This window comes from Puntigrus tetrazona, chromosome 7 (genome assembly GCF_018831695.1).
Source record: "Puntigrus tetrazona isolate hp1 chromosome 7, ASM1883169v1, whole genome shotgun sequence".
In the NCBI taxonomy this organism is placed as follows: Eukaryota; Metazoa; Chordata; class Actinopteri; order Cypriniformes; family Cyprinidae; genus Puntigrus; species Puntigrus tetrazona.
In genome coordinates, this window is record NC_056705.1 from 37,547,357 (window position 1) to 37,562,443 (window position 15,087).

Consider the following 15,087-nt stretch of genomic DNA (forward strand, 5'->3'; position numbering starts at 1 on the left):
AAAAAACTGAAATGGCAAGAGAAAAGCTTAACGCAGCAGAAGTGAGAGTTATTGACCAAGCCAAACCTTCTCGGCCTTCAGATGAAATCCAAACAAGTCAAGGACAAGAGAAGGTGTCTGGGCGGCCAAGCGGGCGGTTGACTAGGTGATGTGTCACTTTTTCAGGAGGTGAAGAGCGTGGGGAGATCCCGCGAAAGCCCCACGTGTCTCCCTTACCTCTTTCTCTGCTATTGGCGAAGCGGCCACGGTAACAGCTAATCGATCGCTCGCGAAATCCCCCAGCACACCCTCGCCGGGAATGATCAATATCCCTAGCAATTAGAATCCCCTATCTGCATGGCTGCAGGGACCTTGGGGTAGATCGGTGGCCCACAAACACCCAATTTAGTCCTCAACTTACCACTTAATTACTAAATCTTCTGTAATGCGTATTGGCAGATGGGAAGTTGTGCTGAGCACCAGCGGATGGCTGACTGAACAAGAGACCTTTGGCAAGGTGCTAGTTAAGACGCGTTTCTCGTCCTCTTCCAGCCAGTTAAACATCTGTTTCACGTGGATTCAGACCCACGGTGATTCCTCCACTGAGCAGCACACCTTCTCATAGGAGCACAGAGCGAGAGCTAAAAGAAGAGTGCCGAGGGTCATGAAGGCAAAAACACACCCTGAGCTGTGCTGAGAATTGCAGCTTTGCTTAATAAAACTGGGCGAGTGTCAGAAACACTGGTGAAGTGGACACATGCTCAGGATACATAATTTAAGAGCTGTTGGCTCATTTGGGAACTTGGTTTGAGTCCCAATCATATTCTCTCACCTTAGCCGAGGCTGCATGCAAGTCCGCCTGGGAAGCTCATGATTATGGGTTCATAGCACAATTATTAACACCAGCATATAATTATGATGGTGTGTTAAAGTGATTTTGTTTGGAAAATAATGGTACCCATGTCATTTTATGGGTCGATATTAAAATAGATACCTATCTGGTTTGATAAAACGGTTTCATTTACAAGTGGCCACATGCAGTATATGTGCCTCGGTAAAAATTTATATAAATGTGATCCGAGGCAAATTCAACTGTTCACGTTACCAAATCAAAAGATAAATGCTGCATTTTAGATCATTTCAAACAGCTGAGAGAACATCGTAAAGCTAGACCCATACAACTTATAAATGGCCGTGCCCATGTTTATGGCAGGAAAAAGGTGGATATTATGAATTATTATTATTATATATTTTTTTAAAAATCAAATAAATAATATATACCGTAAATTCTGGACTATAAAGCGCACCTGCACATAAACCGCATCCGCTCTATTTAAAAAAATAAAAATAAAAATAAACAAGCCGCACCTGCATATAAGCCGCATCCGCTCTATTCAAAAAGTTTTGCTCTTCCCGCTGCCTCCTCCAGCGTCTCACCATAGACTCATTGACGCTAAGCTTCCGAGCAGCAGCGCGGTGTCCTTCTTGTATAGCGAGATCGATGGCCTTCAACTTAAAACTTGCATCATACGAACTTCTTCGTGTGGGTTCCATGATGAAGGGGTGAGGATTTGAAAAGATAGAGTTTGACAGGATTGGTAATTTGTCGTCCTTCTGTCCGCTTCTACCGACTTATATCTGCTAAAGAGGAACTAGCGTATTCTTCTTTGCATTTATTTTGTCTTAGTTTTGATTCTAATTCCGGTTAGAGCGCCCCTAGCGGTGGGGAAAAATCTGCAGAATAGCCGCACCTTTGTATGAGCCGCATGGTTCAAAACCTATGAAAAAAGTAGCGGCTTATAGTCCAGAATTTACGATATATATATATATATATATATATATATATATATATATATATATATATATATATATATATATATATATATATATAAAATATTATTATTATTATTATTTAATTTTTTTTTTTTTTTTTTTTTAAATAATACGCACTGATGCACTGAATACAGTAGCTCATAGTAGTATAAAGGCGTCTATGTTAAAAACCAATCCCTATATGAAGAAAATGAATAGAATATTTTTACTTTCAGACCCCGACTGATGCACTCAATTATTATGAGAAATGTAGTTTAACCTTCATTTTCATTTGCTAAATTATTTTCTGCAGTAATCAACAGCTGCCATCCATAAAGCTTAAGTTGTGTTTAACCTGAAATATGCCTACAATAGACCTGCCCCATACTCGGGGCTCAAAGAAAATCCAGTTTCCCACTGGTAATACTGGCACTGTGGTGGCGTTCATGTGCACTCATCTGGTAAATATGATCATTCAGACATGACTTAAAGGCAGCATAAAGCTGAGAAATTTGGATTAATCGGCTCATAGCTTCACTAGCAGCCTTAATATGAGTGTGATATGAGAGCGTCATCCTGAGGAACTGAGTTTGGAAAGCTGTCTGCTGTACTACGCTGTCCAACTAATCACTCAAACTGCATTCAAGCACACTGGAAAACAGTCAATGCTGAGGATGTAAGCTACATGCACACCGCCATTTTTTCTCTCACAGGTGTTCACTTCTGGACACTTAAGCATTTTTGAGCCAATAATCTGAACTGCAATTTCCACATGACTAATCGTCTTGAGCTGTGTTCTCAATTACAATAAAAATACCGATTGCATGTTGCTGCAAACAGTTTTATCAGAACACACGGTAACTTTCAAATGGCCATTCATTTTCCCATTTAATTGTGCAGTTGTGGAATCTACCAGCAGGGGTTAACTGGACCATGCTGACCCCCTGGTTTTGTGTTTACCGTGAGTCCTGGAGCTCCAGTTGGGTGCTTTCCAGACACTCTGTTATCCTCTTGAGCTCTGCCTGGAGTTTCCTCTGGGCTTTCTCTGCCTGCACCACCTCCTTCACACGCTCTGAGAGCTGCTCCTGAGCCAGACGCTGACCTCTCTCCAACAGCTGCTCTTTCTCCTGCTGCTGCATCAGCTCCTGGGCTGAAACGCACACATAAAAATATCTGCGATTTCACTTTCGAAGGAGTTTTGAATATGATTAACAATACATGCACTACTGATCAAATGATTTGAGTATATATGTGTACACACACACATTATATCTTGTAGCCCATAAAAATAACATGCTAATCCTTTTTTAGGGTATACCATGGCCATTTCTGCCCATATTCATCTACGTTGAGGATATTGTTTCTAATGAGCATCATTCCAATAGTGGTGTGTGTGAAAGATGTGTATGTATCTGATGGCTTGAGGCTCTGAATTGATGGGCTGTTTCATTTCATTCGGGAGCCTCAGACAGCTGAGGAACACAAACAGGTGCACACATATACGCTGACAAACCCACATGCTCTATCACACGGATTTAAATGCGATTGCTTTTCTTTTGTAAAATCAAGAGAAAACCACTGCCTTGCTGAAATGGCCAAATTAGACCAGCGTGATTTTCCATGGTTTGTTCTTGTAGGTCAAGCAAGCACATCCGAGTTTGATGATAAAACGAAAAAACAAGCTTTCTCTGAATAAGAATTTATCTCATTTTTGAGCCATTTTAACACAGACTTAACAGCTGGCCCCAAGATCGTTTTAATGAATGTGACCTATGAGAGTAAGCTCATGGTATTGTTGGGTAAGTGTGTAATACATTTTAAAATGTTCATAATCAGACTGCAGTTTAATTTCTGTTAAAAATATAATCTATCGATAATGATATTTTTACACTATGGCGGTGAATTATTAATTTATCAATTATCTCTTTGCTAGTTTTTCAATGATATCTGCTCAGAAAGGGTTTTATTGGTAATGGATCGGTCTGATGTTGATGAATGGTTACGTACTGTAATATGTAGTTAAATAAATAAAATACTTGCCTCTTTTTGCGTGCAGTTTATTTTTTATTTAAAGTTTTTTATGGTTTAATTATGGTTTAATTAAACATATAATTAATTAAATCATAAAATATATCAATAACACATTAATTAAAAAACAAAACAAAAAAATTTTGAAGCCCTCAATATCTTCAAGAAATGAAAAATATGATGAGCTTTGTGTTGTTGATTATAAAAATATATATATATATATATTTGATTGATAAATATGATAAAACAAGGTATTTACAAAATTAATGTAAAATTAACCAAAATGTACTTTGATGATATTATTTAAAATGTCTTGTGTACTAGATTACATTAATAACCACATTTTTGTCATGTAACATCATTAACTGACTACAATTTCTAAGAAATCTACCCAGTATAGAGTTTGGGCTCAGGTGTCCACATACTTCTTGAAGCCATTTCCAGTTTCATTCAATAATCTAAATAAAGTTTTTCTTATTTCTTCAGGACATTTAAAATGATTCACATCATGGCCATCCACCACGAAACTTATACAGGTTTTCTGATCTGCGTTACCCGTGTCTCTGCAGGTGTTGTGAGCCTCCTTCAGTTGTTCTCTGAGCTGAAGCATCTGTGTTTTGAGCAAGGCGCACTCTTTCTCCCTCTGCCTTTTCACTTTCTTGGCTCTCTGCAGATCAGCTTCCAGCCCGCGAGCGAAGACGGCCTGCCTCTCCGCCTCCGCCGCCTTGCTTCGGATCCTCTCCCGCGCCTGCAGAAGATCAGCCTCGGACTGTCTCAGCAGGGGGTCTCTCTTCTGTATAGCCTGAGAGAGGGCGACTGTGAGGATCCGCCACGGGCGAAACGTATCTGATCTGTACATGCAGTGTGTGTGCTTGTTTACCTGGTCACACTGCCTTTGAGCTGCCTGTAGCTCTCTTTCCAGACGGGCTACTTTCTGTTCCAGAGCATCAACCTGTTCTCGTCTCCGGCCCTCCTCGGCTGCATCCGCCTGGAGCTTCCTCACCTGCTCTTGCAGCCGCTGCACCTCTGAAAAAACACACGGCTCATTTGGTATCAGTGTGTGAAGTTAGTGAGAAAGTGAGCTGCGAGTTTACTCACCTGCCGCACTGGAATCTCGGTGCCGTGCCAACTCCACCTGGCACACCCGCAGCTCCTGGGCGCTTTGACCGCAGCGCTCCAGCGACTGGAACAGCGCCTAAGGACAAACACACACACACCTCCACTAACATGCAAAGTCGTCACACAGCTGTCAAACTTCTGTGGCTGTGCCTTGGGGGGGTCGTGTTGATGCCCGGGGCGCTGGAGGGGCCGACCTAAGGCGGATAAGAATTCCCCCTCTTCCCCGAGCTGTCTCCATCCCTAAGGCTATCGCTACGCCCGCCGCTTCCACTCGTCTCTCCGACTCCGTTCCTCTCCCGTCTGGCCTTCATTTAGCAGCCCCACTGCTGTACACATCCGCCTGCTGAGGTTTCGTCGCAAGGCAAATACCCGGTTGGTCCCTGACAGGTGTCGCCTCCAATCTGGCAACCTGTGCTTTTGACGCGCTAACCATTCAATTAAGTCTCTGGGATGCTCTACGTCTCTTAATTACCCCGGGAACCGGGTTGCTCTCTGACAGGTGAGGCAGCATGTCATGGCTCTCGCAAACGGGGCGAGATCTGATTGTGAAGCTAATATAGTAGAGGCATAATCAGCAAACACGGCAAGGTTGGGGGCCTTTCGTTTGGCACCATTAAAATAACGAGGTGTCACGGGGCGCTGGCTCCAACGCCAACACGTGTCAAGACAAATCTATATTTCATGGCCACTTACAGATGTATAAATAGCCAAACGAGGTGCTGGAATCATCTATAAAACCCTGCTAAAAGGTTGCCAGAAGATGGCGGGCACTGTCAGCGGGACAGAAGGGTAATCAATCTGAGAAGGGGAAGCGGGTGGGCAGTGGCGCGAGGAGGGCACTAAATCACGCCGCCGTTTGCGTAGAGCGCGACGAAACGCTGACACTTCGGCTGACGTCTGAGCTCCCCGACAGCCTGATGGATCGCTCCACTACACTCCATTAAAGCTGGATGGCTCGCTGCCATGCTGACATAACAAACAATTAGTCACAAAGGTGCCCATGAACTTGCGCGAAGCCTCTCCGGATTCAATCAAAGCCTCCGCTCATGACTGATAAATAGTCCCTGGGTTGCACGGTGTCAATGCATACAGTAACGTACGACACGGGGAGCAGGTGGGTCCATTTAAAGCCCATTTTTGTAACAGGCAGAGATTACAGTGATGGATCCATGCAGATGTAAGAGTAGCATGTGGCGTTTCTCTCAACTACCAAGACAAACATTGATAGGCCTTCACTCACGTGCTCCAGTTCCTGAACGCGGGACAGCTGGGATTCGTAGTCTGAGTCGGAGTGAACGTGGGTGGCACGGTAGATGGAGAAATCAGCCTGTGTCTTCGCTACCATCTCTTCTTGCTCGTCAATCTAGAAAAGTCACAAGGTTTTTAGATTTGCGGTGATATTGGAAACTCATTTGACAGCAAATGGCTGTCACTTGGGGTCAATAAATGTGAAAATTTTATTCCTGTAATTACATGTGCGATAGAAACACCATGGACATTGGTTTCATTCATAGGAAACAGAATATACTATCTTGAATAACCTTGAGGTCCAAAAGTGCAGACGTCTTTTAGTTGAGACTACTTAAAATTAAATAGGTGACAATGATCTATCACCATATTAATATTCATAAGATGCAGTTTATTATGTGCCACACACTTCTCTGATTTCTCTTTAGTTGATTCTCTTAAAAAATTGTTATAAAATAGGAAAACAAGATGTAATTTAGAGAGAAAGAGTGGGTAGTCATTATTCTGAACTGTAAAACAGCATATAAAACCACAGCTCTGTTTCGATCTGGTCTCAATTTTGCTCTCTTCAGTCGTTAAGGTCTGATAACAGGCCCTAATGACAGTTAAGTTCTTCTTTCTCAAAAAGATAAATCAGTCCAGCACAGCGCTGTCAGAACCGAAGACTGAATATAAAACAGATCTTAATGAAGATAATATTTTATGCAACACTGTCTGCTGCTGTTGTTCCGAGAAACACATTATACAACAAGCTAGGAAAAGCAAAGAAGGTTATATTGCACAGATCATACTGGAAGCGCCTTACAAAGGCACAATACAAACAAGAAATACAGGAAATACAGACATGTGATTAAAATAAATTAAGATAATTTAAAGGCGATTCAAATGGTGATGGACATATGAAAGAATGAATAAATCAAAATAAAACAAAATAAAATATAAAACCCAATATAGTGCTAGTAGATAATCTAGAAATGAATGTCGTTGGAATTAAGTCATTCAAACCTGTATGAATTTCTTTCTTCAGTACAACCAATTTCCATATTTGGAGAAATGTCACTGTTTTTTTGTTTTTTTAGTCCATACAACCAAAATCAATGGTAACTGTTCGTTACCAATATTCTTCAGAATATTTTCTTTTGTGTTCTGCAGGAAGTAGCATGAAAAATAGCTATGTCCAATTTATGAATGAAATGTTCATTATTCCTTCAGATATTAGACTGATCCGGAATGACTAAGATCATTATTATTTTAACTCAGAAGTCATACACACTTTACTTTTATGTTGCATTTGCTCTCTTTTCGAATCTTGAAATCGTTGAACCCATTTATAACTCTACTGAAAGTGCAACCTGCACATTTAACACTTAGGGCTTCACAGAAGATTAAAATTCATACAGGTGAGTAAATGATAAAATCTGCAATCTGAGCGATCTAACTCAAAATAGCTGTATAAAAGTAGCTAAAAAACCCTCTGGTCCAGCTGAGGATCATCTCATAGTCTTATACAGCAGTCTGTCTACGAGTATATTACAGCTGACAGCTTCCGCTGAGAATGAAGACAGTGAGGCGACTGACTGACGTGATTGTTTTACATCACAATCACAGATAAAGGAAACTTTCCTTCTCGCTCTGTTGAAGGTTACATGCTGCAGCGCCGACAGCCCAGCAGGTTCTGAGTGAGCGAGTGCAATTAAGGGGAGCTTACACATCCGGGGAGGAGACATGGGCGAACGGCTGAAGGACGTGTGTGTTCTGAGGTCCTGACTGAAAACAGTTGGATCAATATAGTGTGTATGAGTTTGGTGTTTAGGGATTGCTAATGGGACGCTGGGCATCACAGGCATCTGAGAGGAGAAGCCGGAGGTGCTGAAGGAGAAAAAGGCACAGGAAGGTCCTCACACCTAGTGTGCCCAGTATCTGACAGAGGTGACCGCACTGCTGAGCTGTAGACAAGGCCCGTTCCTGCACCGCTGAGAGCAATGCCCATTATTTCAAGCAGACACCGCAGACTCAGCAGGCTTTTCCACTTTACGCCACCCAGCCGCCCTTCCGGTGAATGTACACGCAAATCAAAACAACCTCAGGTCCATTTAAACACCAGTCGCTGTGTCTGAAAGGGCTACACATGCAATCTTTACCCAACAACTACAAATCAATTGCAACTTCAACTCCCAGAATTCCTCAAGAGAGTTTATGGCGGCTCTCTCGCTGACGCTGTGGGAGACGAAACACCTGGAAATGCTTTCTTCTCACATAGCAAGAGGCGAGATGGTTTTGACCTGGATCGATACAACCCGGTAAGAACACTCACACGTATATGAAGCTCAGGCTGGCTTTTGCACCAGGAGATTGGCAAAGATTTGCTTCCCCATTGTATTCACACCTCAGGCTGCGCTAACAAGCCACTTTCCACCTGTATGTGTGGTAACTAGGTTTCAATTGGCTTGATATGCATTCTGAACCCAACAGAATTCAACTCTAGGGAGGAGATGAGCATGTTAAGTCTGCTGCATTATGGGGCGTTTGCAGTTCAGATCTGCAGGCTTTCTCATCCTCAGTTTAATAGTTCACGTGTGTTAATATACAATGGCGTCTCAGAAGCAGGAGTAATCTATCTCTAGAGTAATATTCCCGGGTCAGTGACATGATGCTCATTGTTTTGATGGATCTAATACCTTTTCAAAAATATAAAAATGCAATTCATACATGCAATGAATAGGATATAAGTTATCTTTTTTTTTATTTTTGGGGGGACACAAAAAGTAAGACAACAGGGTGCTCTCTTCTCTCTGATATCATAATAATAAAAAAACATAGAAATATACATTTACAAACCCATTACTAATATTCATAGTTTAAAAAAGTATATAGTAAAGTCAGGTTGACACAACTGTCTTAATATACTAATCATACTATGTTTTCCTCACCTTTTCACTTTAGAATAGGTAGCACTTGTGAACTATTAACTACGACTTTTCCCTCAATAAATTCTTTATTTGCTGCTTATTAAAAGTGTATGTATGTATATATATAATCACTATTTAATTGTTTGTTTAAATATCGATGATGATATTGATCGTGTTGTTTCAGGATATTGATAATAAGTATTAATTTAAGGTCTTGTTCATTATTGACCAATCAGATTTCTTTAATTGCCTTTGATTTGATTGATTATTGATGCTTAGGAATAAATTAGTTTGGCAGGATTTACATGATGCTCGATCCTACTCGGGTCACCATGAAAGAACACAAGCACCTGAAGCTGTGGGTCAGTGATGTTTCCGGTCGGGTTACCTGTCGGCGAAGGGCAGCAGCGGTGTCTCTGAGAGTGCTGATGAGCAGCTCACACTCCTGTCGTCGCTCACGGCTGTGCTCCAGCTCTCTCAGTGTGTCTCGGAGCTGCTGGCTCAGAGCTGCAAGGGCATCATCCCCAGTCTCCAGCTGGGCTCGGTGTACCTGCAGATCCCCCTGCGCAGCTACAACCTGAGCCCTCAGACGCAGGACCTGCTCTTCCCTCTCTGCCACCTGACCAGACACAAACAAATTCTTTGTCAATAATTTGATATACAGATTTGCAGTCGCAAAATTTGGGTCATTAGGGATCAGTCCAAATGCACGAATGCTTGATATTTTGTGCACTGTTAAAAAAAAGTTTTTTCAATTTCTCAATGTCTCATTTCAATTTCAAAAAAGATATACTTAATAGTGTTTTATTGTAAAAATAAATTACACGTATAGTTAGATCTATTACACCTATTTACTGTATTTATAGTAGTAAGAAAACGTACTGTTATGAAATATTTCATAATATTATCAATGGTGATTCTTTAATTTACAGAAAGTTCATAAATACAGCATTTATTCGAAGCATTCTTTAAGCATATACATGTCTCTACTGTCACTTTTGATCAATTTATTGCTGAAAAAAATTATTTCCAAATAAAACAAAAATACATTTTATTTCTTGTACACCTTAAGGTACTGGTTTGGAGGAGAAATACAATTACATAGTACTTTCCAAATGTTTATTTTCATGGTATGGCTAAATATAAAAAAGATGGTAAATATTTTTATTGCATAGTACAAAAGAAACAAGATATTCGGTTGGAAACTGGAAAGAATAAGGATTAATGTTATAAAAATACAGCCAAAACCAGTATACTCTTACTTTTAACAGTGAGTTAAAATAAAACAATAAATAAGATAAAACAAACATGATTAATGTAACCTTTTTAAAGAAAAAAGGATGTTTCGTTATAGCTTAAAACACGTTAATATCTAACTGACAAGGCTTAACAGCACTGATCATTCAGATGGGTGACGAAGAAACAGCAAGGCAACTAATAACAATGTAAGTACATACCCGATTGTGGGCCTCTCTCAGGTCCTCCTCGCGGCCATGCAGCGTGTTCTCCAGTTGTGCGATCTTGCTGAGGCAGGCCTGGTACTTGTGTTTGCAGAGCTCGAGGGATTCGCTAAGAGGTTGCAGTCGGGCCTCTGCGTCTGTGGCCAGTTTCTCAGCCTCCAGCAGACCAGCCTTCAGCTCAGTCAGCTCAGCATCCTGACTGCGGAGAGCTGCCGCCCTGCAGGAGGCCTGACGCGCACAAACACTTATATTTAGAAGCAGAAGTTGTGATATAGTGAGCCGTCTCACCTCGTCTGTTGCCTGTGAACCGTCTCCAGCTCTCGGCACAGACTCTCCAGGTTATCAAATTCAAACGAGCTTTGGCAGTATTGCCAAAGCATTGTCCATTACATGAATAAGGAACAAATGATTATATAATGCTTAAGCAAAACAAGAACAGATCTGTAAAAGAATTACGGGTTTTACCAGGTTATCTCTGTGCTGCTGCAGATGGTTTTCTTCCTCAAGGGCCTGCACCTCCTTCACCCGGCTCTCTTTCTGTTCCCGCACCACCTGTTGCCATTGCTGCACCTCCTCACGCAGATCACAAAACTCCTCCTTCTGGACTTCACACTGACACACAAAAAACAACACAACTCATAAACATCTGTTTTAACACCTAGTTTGCTTGATAGTCTGAAAAAAGCTATAAAAATATTGTGATAGCCTTTTTTTTTTTAAACACCATAAGTGTGTTGAACACAACTGAAAAGCCTAAGGTTTTTATAGTATCTAAAACTGAAATAAAAATAATAAAAACTTATATAAATAAGTGTGTATGCTGTGTATATATATATAAATACAAACACAGGCATGCATATATTTCAGAAGGATATGTTTTGTTTATATAGTCAATCTATTTATATATAAAAAAACAAGAATATATAAATGCATAAATGTTTAAATATATAAATATTTTCTAAATACATATTGTGTATACATATACTTATATATGCACGTAATAAATATACATAATAAAAATACATATATATATTATTTTAAAAGCGATGAATCGACATTAATATATATAGCTGTTGCAAAGCTGTTGCAAGTCTATCTTTTTTTGCACTGTGAAAATTTGAAAACCTTTGGTTTTTTAATAGCAAAAAATAAATATACAAACTTTTTGGTAAGTTACGTCTAATTTCTAGTTCACAGAACTAATCATTGCTTGTGTGTGCATGTCATAGCCATGCAGATATTCAGCACAATGGCACTCTTAATTAATACACTTGAAATACAGCTCATTTAGTTGGAGTTTAGAGTCAGAAGCATCCTGTTATTACTGTGTATTTACAGACTCACATCTGCAGTTACAGGCTGGCATATGTAATGAATGCTAGAGATTCTCAGACAGAAATCAGCGAAGCCTGTTTGCTCCCTGAAGCGTGTCTGTGGTGCCTCACTGATAGCGGCTCTACATTAGATTATTAGACTCCAGAGAGAGACGATCCCAGATTGGATAATATTATTTTTTCCCCTGGCTGATGATGCATTACAAAAATAAGGAGCACTGTAACAGATGTCTCGCAGGGTGAAAATAATAAATCACACAGACTGCTGCCCGCACACACATGCGGTATATTAGTTCTGTGAGTTAACTTGCGTGATTTATTGGGCTTGGTGAAGGCCCTGGATGGAGTCTCTTCGGTGCACCTAACTTCCCTTGCAAGCATCATTAAGAATACACCGCTAATTGTGTTGTTTTAAACGAGTGGAAGCTGATAATGACTCCATTAATGATTCACCTACGCTTCTGTTTCCCTGGAATCGAGCCGCGAGGAGCAACATGGACATGCACACGGGAAAAGCGCTGACAGATGAATGGGATAAATGAAGCAAGCATGCAGAGGGAAGGAGAGAATATGAATGCTTCTTAAGCTGATGTAAACTAGTAAAAGGTGGTAAAGGCAAGGCGAAGTTTGACAGCCACAAGAAAAATGTGGACATTTGAGACTTTGAGGCTGAACTAAATTGATTTACACTGCAGTTGTGGTACAGAAAGAGTGCATTTATGCAGAGTGTAAATGAGACTCAGACATGGATGCATAAACTGCAATCAAAATAGCAGAAAACAGAACAGTTAAAAGGTGATTTTCATTCATTATTATTATTATTATTATTGGTTAGCTAACACCATACTCCAGCATCAGTTTGAAGATAATTCCAAATACAAAGATAATCATGAGACTTCTTAAAAGGTTTCATTTAGTTGGATTTGAAATCTTGAGGGTTTAAGTAGTCAAAGTAAATAAATTAGAAATTATGAAAATAGTGAAGTATAGTACTATTCTTCTTCTTATTGATGCTCTACTTGGATATTAAGGGTCTACTTTTCATTATAATAATAATGATTATATTAATAATGTTTATTGCTATAATTCATACAACATTAACAATAACAATAAAAATTTAAATATTAATAATATTCATAACAACAACAACAACAATAATAATGAATTGCTATGGTTACTATTTTTGGTCATAATGAACATTATATTACATTATATTATCAATAAAATGTGTTCTTTTTACACTTAATTATATATTTCTGAATCACTTTATTGTTGAATTCCTATACCATTATATCGATAATAATAATAACAACAATAATAATACTTTATTATTTAAATTAAAGCACTTATACTATATTATCATAATTATTAATGATTAATTATATTATATTATAAATGAAATGCACACTTTATGCTTGACTATAAATTTCTGTATTACTATATAGCTGATTTTATTCCTATATTGTTAAAATTCTTAATGAATGAAGCGGTGACACATTAGAATAGGTAACACTTAACTATTAGCTATGACTTTTCCCTCAAAAACTTCTTAATTTGCTGCTTATTAAGAGTTAGTAAGATAGCTGTTAAGTTTAGGCATTGGATATAATTAGGGATGTAGAATAAAGTCACATGACTTTATTCTACATCCCTAATTATATCCAATTATAAGGCATTAATATGTGCTTAATTAGCACTAATGAATGGCTAATATTCTAGTAATATGCATTCTAATAAGCAACTAATTGAGGAATCTGTAAAATAAAGTGTTACCTGCATCAGTAGACTAATAAAATGCTTTATTCTATCTGCAATTATACTGCCTTTATCTCTTTACTTCCTTGTTTGGGCAAGGTGAATACTGCATGTCTACATGAGTGGGATCAGTGACCGAAAAAATGTACATTATATTGCATCCACACCTCTAGGTGTCAGTATAAGTCCAAGGTGACATATGGACCAAAGCAACATAAACAAAGAATTACTCAGCGCAGGAGTTGACAGCAGTCGCGTGGCGGCGTTACAGCATAAATCAGTGCTAGGCTCAAGTCTAATTTTCTAAGTCCCTATTTCAGTCGCAAACTCATCACGCAGACAACAGCCTGTGGCTATTTCAGATGAGACTCAGACAGAAAGAGAGAGAGAGAAGGAGGGTAGACACGCTTTTATGGAGCTCTCTCGTTCTTTTCCACCGCTGATTAATTTCGTACTAGACCGGTTGGCCAGCAGTGTTATTAGCATAAAATTTCCATGGATCAGGCCCTGCAATAAAACCCTGTCATCAAGTCACTTGTCAAACACACAATTTCAAATCTCATTTAGTTTCTAATATCATTTTCATACCAGGGGAAGGGGTGCTGAGAGAGGTGGGGGCGATCGGGAGCTGGAGGGCTAGAACTGAGACGGGAATGTGTTATGTTAAGGATAAGCGAAGTCATCGATCAAAATTAAAAGAGCTGAGCTGAGCTTCATAATTAGAAATTCTACGGATCAGCATCAAGTGTTTATCAGGTGAAGCAGACAGCAGGACTTTGAGAAGCACTGGATCTTCTGGAGGGCTTCAAGTGTTATACAAGCAGTCAAAATCTCCTTTTACAATCATCCACTACAATAATCTTATGCCACCGTGAAAGAAAATGCATTTTCACATTTTTTTATAAATAAAATCAGTGCTGCCTCATGTGCAAAACTAGCCAGAGAACCAATATTACTAGTACCAGTATCAGAAAGATTCTTTTTCAGCTGATGGTTGATTAAAACTTTAACAGCCAATCACAATCCACCTGACTTTAAAAACCTTAAGCATTTAAAGGGGTCATGTGATGCAGTTCATTCAGTTTCCTTTTTCTTTGGAAAGTTACAAGCTGTTAATGTGTGAATAAGATTCTTAAAACTGCAAAGACTAAAGTCTCAAACCCAAAGAGATATTCTTTATAAAAGACTCGAAGAAGCCTCATTTAAACATGACCGCACATATCTACGTCGTTGTGTGGGACAATTTCATAACTCCACCCAAATGTTTACTAAAAAATTAAATTCAGTTCCAGAACACAAGCCCAAATATTCAGTGTGTGCAATGCATTTTAAGGAGGACTGATTCCTCGACCCGATAAGAGTAGCCTAAGATGGTTTCTACAACCTGAGGCAATTCCAACTTTGCAAGGACAGTCTGGCGCTTCTGTCTCACAGCCTGAAGTA

At 39.5% G+C, this 15,087-nt stretch overlaps 1 protein-coding gene across 3 annotated transcripts in view; it reads right to left on the reverse strand.

Moving 5' to 3' along the window:
- Positions 1 to 15,087, reverse strand: part of LOC122348025 (trichohyalin) — a 170,010-nt gene that overhangs the window by 25,175 nt on the left and 129,748 nt on the right. For all 3 annotated transcript variants that reach the window (XM_043243264.1, XM_043243263.1, XM_043243262.1), the window contains exons 18-25: positions 11,021 to 11,167; positions 10,553 to 10,783; positions 9,484 to 9,714; positions 6,179 to 6,301; positions 4,918 to 5,014; positions 4,700 to 4,845; positions 4,375 to 4,621; positions 2,752 to 2,941 (exon numbers count right to left, since the gene is read on the reverse strand). In XM_043243264.1, the coding sequence (XP_043099199.1) occupies positions 2,752 to 2,941; positions 4,375 to 4,621; positions 4,700 to 4,845; positions 4,918 to 5,014; positions 6,179 to 6,301; positions 9,484 to 9,714; positions 10,553 to 10,783; positions 11,021 to 11,167 (1,412 nt within the window). The remainder of the gene's footprint in view (positions 1 to 2,751; positions 2,942 to 4,374; positions 4,622 to 4,699; positions 4,846 to 4,917; positions 5,015 to 6,178; positions 6,302 to 9,483; positions 9,715 to 10,552; positions 10,784 to 11,020; positions 11,168 to 15,087) is intronic.